The following is a 12,980-nucleotide window of genomic DNA, read 5'->3' as shown; positions in this document are numbered from 1 at the left end:
TCTATTCTGGTGACAACAGCACCTCCTAAAGGAAGAAATGTATCTTGTTCTTGCATTGGAGAGTTCAGTTTGCAACCTAGGACTTGCTTGTCCTCACAGAAATTAGAATAATCTGATACCATACATATTTTTTAAAAATGATTTATAAAATATTTGAACCCCCTATCTTAAAATATTTTTTTTCATCATGTTAAAATAAAACATTCCATTATCTTTTTTTATTTTTTTTCAATTTTTTTTGGAAAAAACAAAAAAAGGCTTCAGGAAAAAAAAAAAACAAAAAAACCCCCTGCCCCCCCCATTTTTCCAGTTTTTCCCCGGGCCTTCACATCTCTAGCTGCTACCAGTCGCTGCAGACAGTACATAGCCTAACAGTCTGACTTCATATATGGCAGCTAGTGTCCTGTGTTTCAATGAGATTATATAGTTCCTTTTCAATCACTGGTTATCCCAGTGCATTTTTCTGTTGCTTTGCATACTCAAAAAATTCCGTCTTTTTGTATTTAGTGGGTTTGTTGCACTACAGCGCTTTAATCCATTTTGACTGTGCAAATTTAAATTTTCAGTTGGATTCCTCCTGTGAAACAGTGACAGTCTAGATCAGGCATCCCCAAACTGCGGCCCTCCAGATGTTTTGGCCTACAACTCCCATGATCCCTAGCTAACAGGACCAGTGGTTGGGGAAGATGGGAATTGTAGTCCAAAACATCTGGAGGGCCGAAGTCTGGGAATGCTGGTCTAGATAATCCCTTTAATTCCCCCCCATGTGATAATACCAAAGCATTGCTACGCATGCTGAATGCTCGTGAAAAATTCCCTAAGGAAGTTAATTCTCCAAAGGCGCTGACAAATGACACTGTTTGGATTGCAAAACTGCCTTTGGTGATCCCAGGTATGCACCTGAGCGACGAGAGGAAAAGAGTGTGTGATCATTCAAAGAGTGCAAGCGCCAAAACATTTGTAAATATAGCAGTATATTAATGATGTAAACAAACGTACCACAGACAAACCTGGACTGCATCAAAGACATTCACATAATTCAAAGAAATGAAAGTCAACATTTTTCACCCACCTCAGCTGCAGAATTGATTCACATAATTTAAACTATCTTCGGGGATTTCCCTTTTAAAACTGAGTGATTGACATTAAACACCAGCACTATCAAAGAGTTTATTTTTTCTTTAAAAAATGGGTAACACAGATGTGCCCCAATTAATTTGACGGAAGTGGGAGAAGACTCCCAGAAACTCTACCCTACTTCACACAGTCCTTTTGGATACTTCTTAACAGAGTCCAGTTAGCAGTACCATGTGGGCTGCAGGCCGGTGGAGAGATGGCACCTCAAGGGAGGGCCAGAGCAAGAGACGCAAGGAAAAGTGTCATAATGGGGGCACTGTGCCATCCAGCACGGTTGCACTCCACAAAGTTTAGGTTGGGTACATGATCGGCGATCCAGTTGGCATAGTAAGGCACTAAGGTGTAGACACCAGGGTGGTTTGGTTCGGCACAGCCCTGTCCCCAACTCACAACCCCAGCCAGGGTCCAACCTGCCTCACACCTGCAAACCAAGGGTCCTCCAGAGTCACCCTGCGGAGAGAAAGAGAGAGGGGGAGATGGCAGCTAGAATGTGACTATGGGAAGCTTCCTGAGGCCAGATTTGGGTTAATGGTTAGATAAGTTGGAGTAAGGCTCAGGTCTCACTTGCAAGCCAGACGCTTGCAAGCCCCTATAACTGAACTCCCATTCCTACTCATAGCTGTGGACAGCCTTATCCTCAAGGAATTTGTTTATTCCCCCTTTAAACCCATCCACGTTGGTGGCTGTCGCTGCAACTTGTGAGAACGAATTTCAGTTTTAACTATGCAATGCATGAAAGTCGTATTCCCTTTCATCTGCCCTGCATCCCTCAGCATTCCGCTTAATTCGATAGTCCTGGGTTCTAGTATTATGAGAGAGGCAGGGAGCCGAATTGTCTCTCTATCCTTTTTCTTTATATCAGGCATCATTTTATACACCTCTGAATCATTTCGCTGAGCAATCATTTGCTCTTGGCTCTGCCCCACCATGTTGACCTTGATCCTACCCAGTGGCGGTACAGTTTGCCACTGAAAGATTAGCTCCTTGATCCCCTAAAAAAAGCTTGCTGGTCCCAAACCCTCCAACATGCTTCTGAGTGAAATCGGGACATGCGCCTTTTGGAGCGGAGGTCCTGCATAAGTTAAGTGACTCTTCTGAGAGCATGCCCCCCCCCAAGTTCATCTTTTGGGACTGTGCTTTTGTGGGAGCCAAATTGGGACATCCCGGGAGCTCATCAAAATCTGAGATGGCTTCTGTAAATCAGGGTGTCTGGGATAGTTGACGGGTATGACTGATCCATGGACTAGGTCCAGGTCAGGAAGACATGGCTTGGGGTTCTGTAGGCACACGTCTTTTTACAGTGTATTTAGTTCCCTGTCTTTCCTCAGGATACTGTAGAGTCAGGGATAGAACATCCCTCTGAGTAAACTTACAACATTTATGAACAGTTGGTTATAAAACTAGGCCCAAGATTGGCAATGGTTTTTATGACATGTAGGATAATGAGGATCTTACATGACAGGCATCTTTCCCGCCTTCTGGGTAACCAGCGCAGATCATATCATTTAGGACAGGATTCTCAGGCAGGTCTGGCGCTGGGGCACTGTTGAAGAGAGAGTTGCATGTGTCTCGGTCAATGAGGGGGACCTCCAGTTCCTGAAGTATTTGTGGGGGGTTCAAGGCCACTGCAGAAGACAAAAATTGGACAGCTGAATGAAAATGGAATAGAGGGTCTCTGGGGCTGGATCTAGACACGTCCAAAAATAGTTTCAGGAAAACACATTCTAAACTTCATAAAGGGAAATCACATTGACGAAAGACAGGACTCCACAGCGCCATCTGGTGTCACAGTGTTATAATGCATAAAAGCACTTTTTCTTTGCCAATGTAGCTGAGTTCTGGGCGCTTCGTGTGGACACTCATACTTTTAGCAGTGAGCACATTGTGGAAGAACACACCATACTTTGACACTCAGACAAATCACCGCCCCTGGTAACATGCACTGGGGAAGCCTGTTCTACTGCTTTTTAGACGTAAACAGTACTTGGGTTGGAACATAACAGCTGCGAAAGGCTGGTTTTTCAGCAGTAATTTAGTTTGGAAATCGTTTCCTGCTAATGTGGATCACGAACCCAGTTGCATACTTTCCCTCCAAAAAAAGTAGTCATTCTAAGCAAGCATGAACAACATAATATTTAGTTTGGCCCTCAAAATTTAAAACAGATTTCTTCAACTGGGTTCTCCCTAGATATTTTAGATTGCAACCCCCCCCATTGTCCCTGTCCATTGGCCATGCTGGCTAGGGATGATGGGAATTGTAGTCCAAACCATCTAGAGGGCACCATGTTGGGGAAGGCTGGTCTGCATGACAGCATGCCCTGTCGTTCTTCCTCACCTCCGTCTTTAACCTGCCCCCAGCCTGTGACCCAGCAGGTTGCGTTCATGGAGAACTGTGCAGAAGAGTCCGGCAGACAGATTGGGAGGGTGTAGTTGTTGAAATGCAGTGAGTCCTTCAACTCCGCTAAAGCGATATCCCCAGGAGAGCCATCATGTTCCTTATAGTCAGGGTGAGAAATAACCTGTTGCACAGTAGTTGTCACAAGGTTGGAAGAGGGGTTTGAGAGCTTATGGGCCCCCAGCAGGACTTCATACTGTTCGAAACCCCTGGAAGAGAGAAAACAAGAGTGAAAAGCAAGTGAATCAGGGAGGTTTTGGTTTCTGCGCAACCTCAGATCCTGTCTTGCTGAGACTGCAAGCAAGACTGCTTCCTTTGAGTGGCTATGCTTTGTTGACCATGGCACATCTTTAAAGATGCCTCTGTTCATAACATTCACCTCTGCTTTCCACTATTCCCTGTCATAGGCTTTGTGGCATATACACTGTGAAAGAACGGCTCTATCATTGGGCAGAGGGAGGTGGCCACCTTGGGCAAAAGGTGCAATGGCAGCAGCTGTTCTTCCGGAGTCTGTCAGGTGTTGGGTGGACACAGCTGTGTGCAGCATGTAGCTTGCCTCAGACCCTTAAGCTACCAGTAACCTGCTTCCCTTAGGTGTGGTGGAGGAAGCTGCCTCACTGCCAGTGTTATCAGAAGATTCAGCTGCCTAAGTCACTTGGGTACATAGCCTGGAGAGGAAAAATATTGTTGGGCCCACCATGACACCATGGTTCCCCTCATGGAACAGCAGGTTTTTGGTTCTCAAAAGTGCCATCGTTTTTGCAACTGGTCTCCTAAAGACCTCCCTCCCTCCTTCCATACATGAGGATTTGGTATAGGCTTGTAAAGAACTTATCCCTCCCACCCCATGTGCAATCTGAAGGATTCAGCTTCTGAGAAGATCTCTGGAAATAGTTACGAGTATGGTGCGATGAAATCCTTTTCTTTCGTCTTTTCCACTTCAACCTCTATATCACTTAAAGAGCTACTAGGGAATCCTGAGGTAAAACTAACCTCCCTCTCTCCCTTTCGCTTTGCTGTAAACCCTTCTACCCCGTGGGCTTGATAGGAATGAGTTTTTTCTTCCAGCAAACGCGGCCTGGTATCATTTGCACTTTTTGGACTATTTACGAGACTTTGCCTTTTGTCCACAGTAAAGGGGCTCACTCTCCCTGAACTTCCCCCACTGCAAAAGATTACCTCTCCACTGAGGCAACACTCTGACACTTTAGGTTTGTGCTCCTATTCACCCCCCCCCCCTCAGTGAGACTCAAAGACACAAACTATCCATTCTTCTCTTGTTGGAAGTTTTGTCCTTTGCGGTGTCTCCACTTAAACAAGTGCTGATACCTTGCTGGAAAATAATACAGATGACTCTTTACTTGGCACTTAAACAATGAATATTTATTTCCTTCTAGTCATAACGAATACTTGATGGTTTCATGTGTACAAGCTTGGTTTTTGTTATTTCCCCTTTGTCAAGCATTCAATGTCTATATCTTTTCCAACCTTTACCTAAACCTATCCTCACTATAAGACCTTCTTCTTTTTCTATTAACCACACATGCTCCCGTTCCCCAAAACCCTCTACTAACTGACAAACGGCTCCTCCTCCCTTTTAAACACGAGCATTCCTTCCCTAATAGAATGTTCAGCCAGCCAGCCTTGAGCGTGGAGTTAACCCTTGACAGGTCAGGTAAAACCAAAAACAACAACCCTTGACAGGTCAGGTAAAACCAAAAACAACAACATCACAAATAGTGTTAGCCCATTATATATGGCCAGAAAAGAAATGAAAGCACTGAGGAAGTAATGAAAAGGGGAGGAACAGAAAGTAACAACTGATCCTTCCCACACCACTTTGGGGGAAAACAAAAACCACCTTTGGTGTTATTGAGACAAAGGGAACAAGTATCTGTCTGGTAGGCGCAGAACATTCGCCTGGCCTTACAGCTGCCTCTGGGACAAAGCTGCATAATGGCTCCCCAGCGACATGCAGGTATTGGATACTCACTTAGTGAAGCAGTGAGCTGCAGACACCACCCACTTCTCGTTGATGAGGGAGCCTCCACATACAGGCTTGGTGCCCTCCATAAAGCTGACTTGCCATGGCCATGCGCCCTCGGGGGCTGCATCCCCTCCCACAATACGTGGAGATAACACAGGCTGTCCACAGACTGTGAAAAAGAGAGAAGAAAGGAAGGTAGACTGTAGTGATCACAAAAACAGAATTCTTACAAGGCAAGATGTGAAATGAAGCGTCTAAATTTGCCGTGGCAAATTTATTTGTATAATAATTTCTAAGTAACTTTTCCAATGACTGATCCTTTTGGGTTTTGAGGAATATTTTCCCCCTGGCAAGTAAATACTTAAAATTTATAGTGCGGTCTTATGTATGTCCTATCCAGAAGTAAGTCCCCCAGGAGTAATTTGGTACTTACTCCTAGGTATGAAAGGATTGCAGCCTTATGATCTTGTTTCCCCCCAAAAACACAATCCCATGTACGTCATCTTGCAACGTTGAATGTATGAAACACATTTTATTACATTGTCATCTGTATAAACAGGTTAGACAGCATATAATCAAACCAATACTAGCAGAACAACCCGGAATTGCTGACTCTTTTCATGTCAAGGTTCTCCTTGAGGATAAGATTGATACTACCGTATTACACGGGCGGTAGCAAAATTCCCAGGATCTATTTAGGGGATACCCCAATCCCTTGGAGTAGGGCACCCCCCATCCAATAGACTAAGGATCCAACCCAATGCCATATCTGCCACCAAGTTGTGACAATTGCTATGAGGTTGGCTAATTCCCTGAAAGGCCCAATTAGTCTGAAGGCAAATTCATCCCTGGTCCCGAATATGGCAACCAAAGGGTGGGTGGGAGAAGCTGCCCATGACTGAGGCTGGGGCCTAAGTGCAACAGGCTTTTATGGCCAGGGAGTGAACCAGAGGGAAGAAGTTTCCCCTCTGGTCTGCTCCCTACCAATGCCCCCAAGGTTGCCTGTGATTGCCTGCAAGTGTGGGTGAGCCCCACCGCTCAGTGTGGCTGATGGAGGAGGAAGTGACATCCTCTCCAGGCCATGTTGAAGCCAGAAGGCTGCCACAAACTGCCTCGACTGCACCAGATTGCACCACTCATTTCCAACTGGTGGGTAAGCAGTCTTTCTGGGAAAATGCAGTTATGTCTATGAGACACCTTGTTTGCTTTGGCTGTCTACTTGTAGTGGTCTACAGTAGATTCAGTACAACATGGGTATATTGCATCTACAGCAGCCTCACACAACATGTGGTCCTCCAGATGTTTTTGGACCGTGACTTCTATCATCTTTGACCATTGGCCAGGCTGGCTGAGGCTGATGGGAACTGGAATCTAACAACGTCTAAGTGACACGAGGTTGTGATAGGCTGGGATCAGAAATTGGCTGTTAGGTTTGTATCAGCACTATAATTCTGAGAGAGCTTATTTTTGTTTAACCATTCACTCTCCCTCTGGCCTGTGAAATTCCTGTACACGTACAGAAATAGTTTCCAATATATTACATACCTGCTTCGGAGCTAGCAGCATCTGGGGGGGGGAAAGAGAGAAAATACATTTCAAATAAGAGACAATGCACAAATATAAGTTTGTAGGTAAGAGCAGAAGGAAGACTCTGCCCAATTTTGTTAGAAAATTAATACTCCTGACTTCATGCAGCACATAGTTAAACTACAGGATTTGCTTCCCCGGGAGGCAGCGATGGCCACTAACTTGGACTATATCTGTGATTAATGCATGTCATCTCAGGTGTATTTGCCTATTAGTCAGAGTTACTTGTCCAGTGAATTGCTGAACTTATTTAGAGCAACAGAGTATTGCAACTTTGTACTTGTATGTACCTGTACCTGTATATACTGGTATCTATATCTGCAAAAGCCTACAAGCTGTATATATCTACAGCCAGAACTTATTGAGCCTTGTCATCTGCAGGAGTAAACTATCTAAAACTTTCTCTTGATTCTGTGCAGTGACTGGTACTGGGAACAAGTTTTACTGTGGAGGTTTCTCACCTCAGACTCCCAACAGGTTTGCCACAAAAGAGGGTAAGTTTTGCAAGCATATGTACACACCATAATTTGCATTACAAGATTGAGAAACCCAGCCTATGCATTCCATTAAATGACACACATGAAATATAACTGGAAGATATCTCTTTGTTCTAAAGGTCAGAACATTATTACAGTGGTTCCTCATTAAGAGATAGTAGAATGCTGGAAGGTCTTCAGTTAAAGTTAAACATTAAAACAGCAAGCCGTGGGCACTTGTTCACATTCACTACTTAGTGGTCCTGAGCAAAGGGCTCTACAGGACCAATATTTGTATGAATGAAAGTGAAAGCATGTCTGGCTATCTCAAGGAGCCAAAACAAAAAGAGCTTGGGAGAAATTAAGAGAGGAGAAGCAAGTTGGGGTGAAGATGTGCAGCCATGGGTGTCTGGGTGTGGGGTTAGTTACTCCTTGATGAACCATACCACCCAGCTTCCATTTTTTAAAAATTCAATTTTTAACCAACACCCACATCTAAATATTTTTGTGCTAATGCTCTAGATCAGGCATCCCCAAACTTCGGCCCTCCAGATGTTTTGGACTACAATTCCCATCATCCATGACCACTGGTCTTGTTAGCTAGGGATCATGGGAATTGTAGGCCAAAACATCTGGAAGGCCACAGTTTGGGGATGCCTGCTCTAGATCTTCCATAAATGTCAGATATGGGCAGGGTGACTATAAAAGAATGGTGATGATGTCATGCGGACATGGTGTAAACACAGAAATGAAACTGTTTGGGAAATGGTATAGGAGGTTCATCTGGAAACACTCCAGGTTTTGCACTTTGGAGGATGTGTTTTCCTTCCTTGTCAAAGGAACAAGTTGATGTGTGCATAAGAGGAAAATTGTCACGATGACCCTGCCCATCCCAGGTAGTAGAAGTTGGAGGGCCAGGGAGGTGGCACTTATCTGACTGCCCATCAACAATGTCACTGCCATGTACTGGGTGGGTGGGTAAGGCAGTGATGGGCAACCTTTTGAGCTTGGTGTGTCAAAATTCGCCCCAAAACCGAGCATAACTCGGGTGGTGTGTCACTTCGAGAGAAAAAAATCAAAATTTTGTGATATTTATAGTTTAAATAACAAAAATGTATAATTGTAATATATAACTGTATTTAATAAACCAAAAACTAATTATTTAACCAATCAAACAAAAAAACCCTTATTTATCACAAAGTGCCCAGAGTTGTTGAGCTTTTTGGGGGGAGCTGCTGACCCCCAAGTTTTGGAGGTTTTTTTTTGGGTGCAAAAGTTGCTTTGCTTTTTTTGGGGGGGATGCCCCAATGCTGCTGCACTTTTTGGGGTGGAAAGAGAACAGAAATAAATGACGAATAATACCTTCACTGGAACTAACACGCAGCACTGACATAGTCTACCAAAGCGCGAGGAACAAAAGCACAGATAGGGTTAAAAAACCAATCTCTGGCTACCAGCAACAACAACAACAACAAAGGATCTGGGTTTTAACAGCGGAGACAAGCTGTAGCGTGAGGAGCAGCGGGAGAACAAATGGGGGGGGGGAAACAAGAACAACAGCGCGGATGGGCTGATGGGGTGTGTGCCAGCAGTGAGGGCTCTGTGTGTCACGTCTGACACGCATGTCATAGGTTCACCATCACTGGGGTAAGGCAACACAGTTGACAGGACACCAGCTAAATGCTTCTGCTCTGCCTCTGTGTCTGGTATTGCCAAGGGCATGGCTTGAAAAAGGCACAGAATACAGAAAATTGCTGAAGCTAAGCTGGACTGTGTGGGGTCAGTGCTTGGATGGGAGACCACCGGTTAACCCTGCTCGTGTGATCCTCAGTTCCATGGCTAATGGGAAGGAAAATTAATAGCTAAATAATCCTGAAAATAGAAGTGCATTCCACATCCTCCTCTTTTAATTTATCAGAGACATAAATATGTTAATAAACAGACTAAGACAATGCAGAAATTATACCCCCCCAATTGCTGAGATGACTGAAAACAATATGATTTTAAGCAAGGGCTGCATTCACAAGGTAGTTTGTTCCATTTTCCTGATGTTTTCCTAACTATTAACATCGATCACATCTGAGCTTTCACATGGTGTAAAAGCCATTTCCAGAAAAACAATGGAATATAGCACATGTTTAGTGCTCATTTCTGGGTTATTTGATTCCAGAAAAATAATAATCTGTTTGTAGCCTCCTTAACCCAGGAAGTCACAGACGTAAATTGGGGCAGTATATCAGCATACAGTGATGCCCTGCTGTTTTTGTGGAAGAATACTGGGGGAATAGAAGCACCCATGCGCAGAAGGGGTGGGGGAGTAGAAGCGCTGCCTGATGACATTGCTTGTTGTGTTGTACACACCAACTGGTGTGAATGCAATTGGGCAAAACATGCCGGTCTACTAGTCAAAAAGCCACAGTTCAGTGGGAAAGGAACATTAGGAAACAGGACAGAATCTCTAGCATTATAAAAAAACAGGAAAACTAATGCAATATCCCCCAGGTTTGAATGCACCCAAGGTCTCATCACATTTTGGAGTGAAGAAGACAGACATAGATCCTCAGTGCCTCGAAATGGCTTTTGAAAACAGATTCTTTGTCCTGAAAACAAATGTTTGAGAATACAGCGAATGCATGCCAAAATCTCCTTTACCACATATGCTGTCCACATCTCTTCACCCTTTGTTTTCAGAGTGCATCTGAGAATGTGCAGAGTGTCTCAAACTGAACCAGCTCCCCATAAAGGAGAAGGCTGAATATATGACTCTCCAGTGGTCTCATTTTCTTTTACATATCAGATATGGTAATGGGGGAAGAGGTCTCTGCCTACAAATCAAACAGCTAAAGCACCCCCTGAGCTGTAGCTTACCCTTTACAGAGCACCTTTAACAACTACAGTTCCCAGGATTCGTGTGTGTGTGTGTGCGCGCGTGCGGGTGCACTTTAACTGCGTGGTTTGTACACAGCCTGCATTCACCCTTGACTTGCCACAAACCCTGTATCTTTGTTTCACCTGTGTCACCGATTACTCAAAGACTCCCTTCTACACCGTCCTCTATTATACTACTCTTAAAGATGCAGGAAACTTAAGAGACTGACTCCCACATTCATTCCCTCCCCCCCCATCTTCCCATCAATCACCTTTCAGCACAATCAGTTGCAGCAGCCCCAGCAGCAGCGAGGAGGGCACAACTGCCATCGGCTCCCCCCTTTGTCTGCTTGCTTCAGTGGTCCTTCTTTTGCCGTGTCCTCGAGATACTGTAGTTCTGCTCCAACCAGTTCCTGGTGAAAGCTGTTTTGCTTCAGTCTCGGTCACCTGTGCTATACAATTTCATGTCCAAAGGTGAAAGGGCAGGGCTGGAAGCATTTCCTCTTCCCTGAGCTCACAGGAGTCTCCCTGAGTTCTGGGGGTGGAGATGCAACTTAGAAGCCCGTCTTCCCTGAATCCTTCCTCTCGGCCGCTCAGTAAAACTCCTGGCTCTCTCCCAATTACCTGAGATCTCCCAGCTCCCCAGTCCTAGTGCCGGTGTGGCCGAGCTTTGTGGCCGAGCTCCTGCGCGGCAAACATTCCACAGTGAGATGTTGTGATTGGGCACAGCCGTCCGCTGTTGAAACTCTACCCCCCCTGCGATGCCGGCAGGTACAAGGATGTTCTGGTGCAGGGGGGCACCCTCCCTCCCCGCCCTCCATGCCTCCTGCACAATTGACGGCCTCACACATTTGGTTCGATGCCCAAACAGAGCTCAAGTTCTCATTCCCATTATTCTGCAGCAGACGCAGCAGGCAAAATAGCTGTCTGTGTACAGCAAACAGGTATGAGGTAGAGAGAAAATATGCACCCCCCCTGCGTCCTCCTAACTTCCCCTGAAGGGGGAGATGTGCAATGAAAAAGAATGACAAGGCTCACAATTCACTTTAAGGCTGTGTACACACACACACACACACACACACACACACACACACACACACACACACACACACACACAATATTTAAAGCACATTAAAACACATTTCCCACCTCCAAGGGTTCTGGAAACTCACAGAGCTACAATTCCCAGAATGCTTCCCAACTCCAGTTCCCAGGAGTCTTAGCAGTTGTGGTGGGATGTGCTTTAAAAGTACAGTCATACCTCGGTTTAAGTACGCATCGGTTTGAGTACTTTCAGTTTAAGTACTCCGCAGACCTGTCTGGAACGGATTAATCCACTTTCCATTACTTTCAATGGGAAAGTTCGCTTCAGGTTAAGTACAGACTTCCGGAACCAATTGTGTACTTAAACTGAGGTACCACTGTACAATAGTATCATCTCCTGGAGCCAAAAACTGGGGCAAAACAATGATTTCCCAGAACAAAGGGTTTGTTCCCGTTGCAGCTTATAGGAGCCCTGTCACTTTAACTGCTAGATACTCCTTCCCTCCCATAGCTGAAGCATAATTCAGGCTCCTTCCCTTTATGAGCTAACCATTAAAAAGCCATACATTTCTGCCTGCCTGTTTTGTAGTCTTGTTCCTGGCTGCATTAGCAGGTAAGTGGTTTAATATTCAATCCATAGACGGCGTTTCTAACCTTCATGGAGAGAAACGTCTGAGATCATTGCTTAAATAGAAGGAAGTTAATTTCAGAATAAGCACATGGCTTAAATAGAGGTCTGATGATGTTCCTTCAACCGCCCTCCTTCCCTCTGAGGGAAGGGCCTTAGCTCAGGGGTAGAGCATCTGCTGTGAATGCAGAATGTTGCAGGTTCAATCCCTGGCGTCTCCAGGTAGGGCTGGGAGAGATCTCTTGCCTGAACTCCTGGAGAGCCACTGCCAGTCAGTATTGAGCTTGATGGACCAAAAGTCTGACTCAGTATAAAACAGTTTCCTGTATGTTCCTGCAATTCCCCCCTTAAATGCTACTGACCTCTCCTCAATGCTGCCGCCTCCCCTCTCCAGGAAGACAAGCGTTCTCCATTAGCTGCAGCACCCTACCTGGCTCTTTCTGGACTCACCTCCCTGGAAAGACTGTATACCATGAGGGTTGTTGATTTTGAAGAGAAGGAGGAAAACACACACACGCCACACATTCTATAAATATTCAATCTCATTCTTTCCGTACAATTACACCACACCTTAATCACTTCAAATAAGGACATTTGCTTCCTGGTTCGAACAAAGAGATGCCATCATTCATTTTTGTTTTTCATTTTGAACTGACTGCCAAGAGTTTGACTCAGCATGTGCAGAGTGCCTTTGACATGCACAAAGCTGCCACGTGTAGTGAAGTCAGGCTGTCAGTCTATCTGGCTAAGAGTGAGTATTTCTCCAAGGTCTTGACTCTCAGATTCACACAATTGTTGGCTGTGTGAATGCAGAGGATGTCCCTACCATTAGATGGATTGAGGTGGCTTCCTTGGGTG

General features: G+C 45.0%; 1 protein-coding gene across 1 annotated transcript; it reads right to left on the bottom strand.

Annotated features, from left to right (window-relative positions):
• Positions 1 to 280: 280 nt before the first annotated feature.
• On the bottom strand, positions 281 to 12,504 carry LOC118094911 (prostasin-like). The gene is made up of 7 exons (XM_035135691.2): positions 12,485 to 12,504; positions 10,723 to 10,985; positions 7,065 to 7,085; positions 5,526 to 5,688; positions 3,473 to 3,741; positions 2,593 to 2,762; positions 281 to 1,587 (listed from the first exon to the last, which is right to left on the bottom strand). The coding sequence occupies exons 2-7, from the start codon at positions 10,778 to 10,780 to the stop codon at positions 1,342 to 1,344; spliced, it is 927 nt and encodes a 308-aa protein (XP_034991582.1). The 5' UTR covers positions 10,781 to 10,985; positions 12,485 to 12,504; the 3' UTR covers positions 281 to 1,341.
• Positions 12,505 to 12,980: the final 476 nt, after the last annotated feature.

Source organism: Zootoca vivipara, chromosome 13 (assembly GCF_963506605.1).
Source record: "Zootoca vivipara chromosome 13, rZooViv1.1, whole genome shotgun sequence".
NCBI classification, from domain to species: Eukaryota; Metazoa; Chordata; class Lepidosauria; order Squamata; family Lacertidae; genus Zootoca; species Zootoca vivipara.
This window is presented reverse-complemented; position numbering and strand designations above follow the sequence as displayed.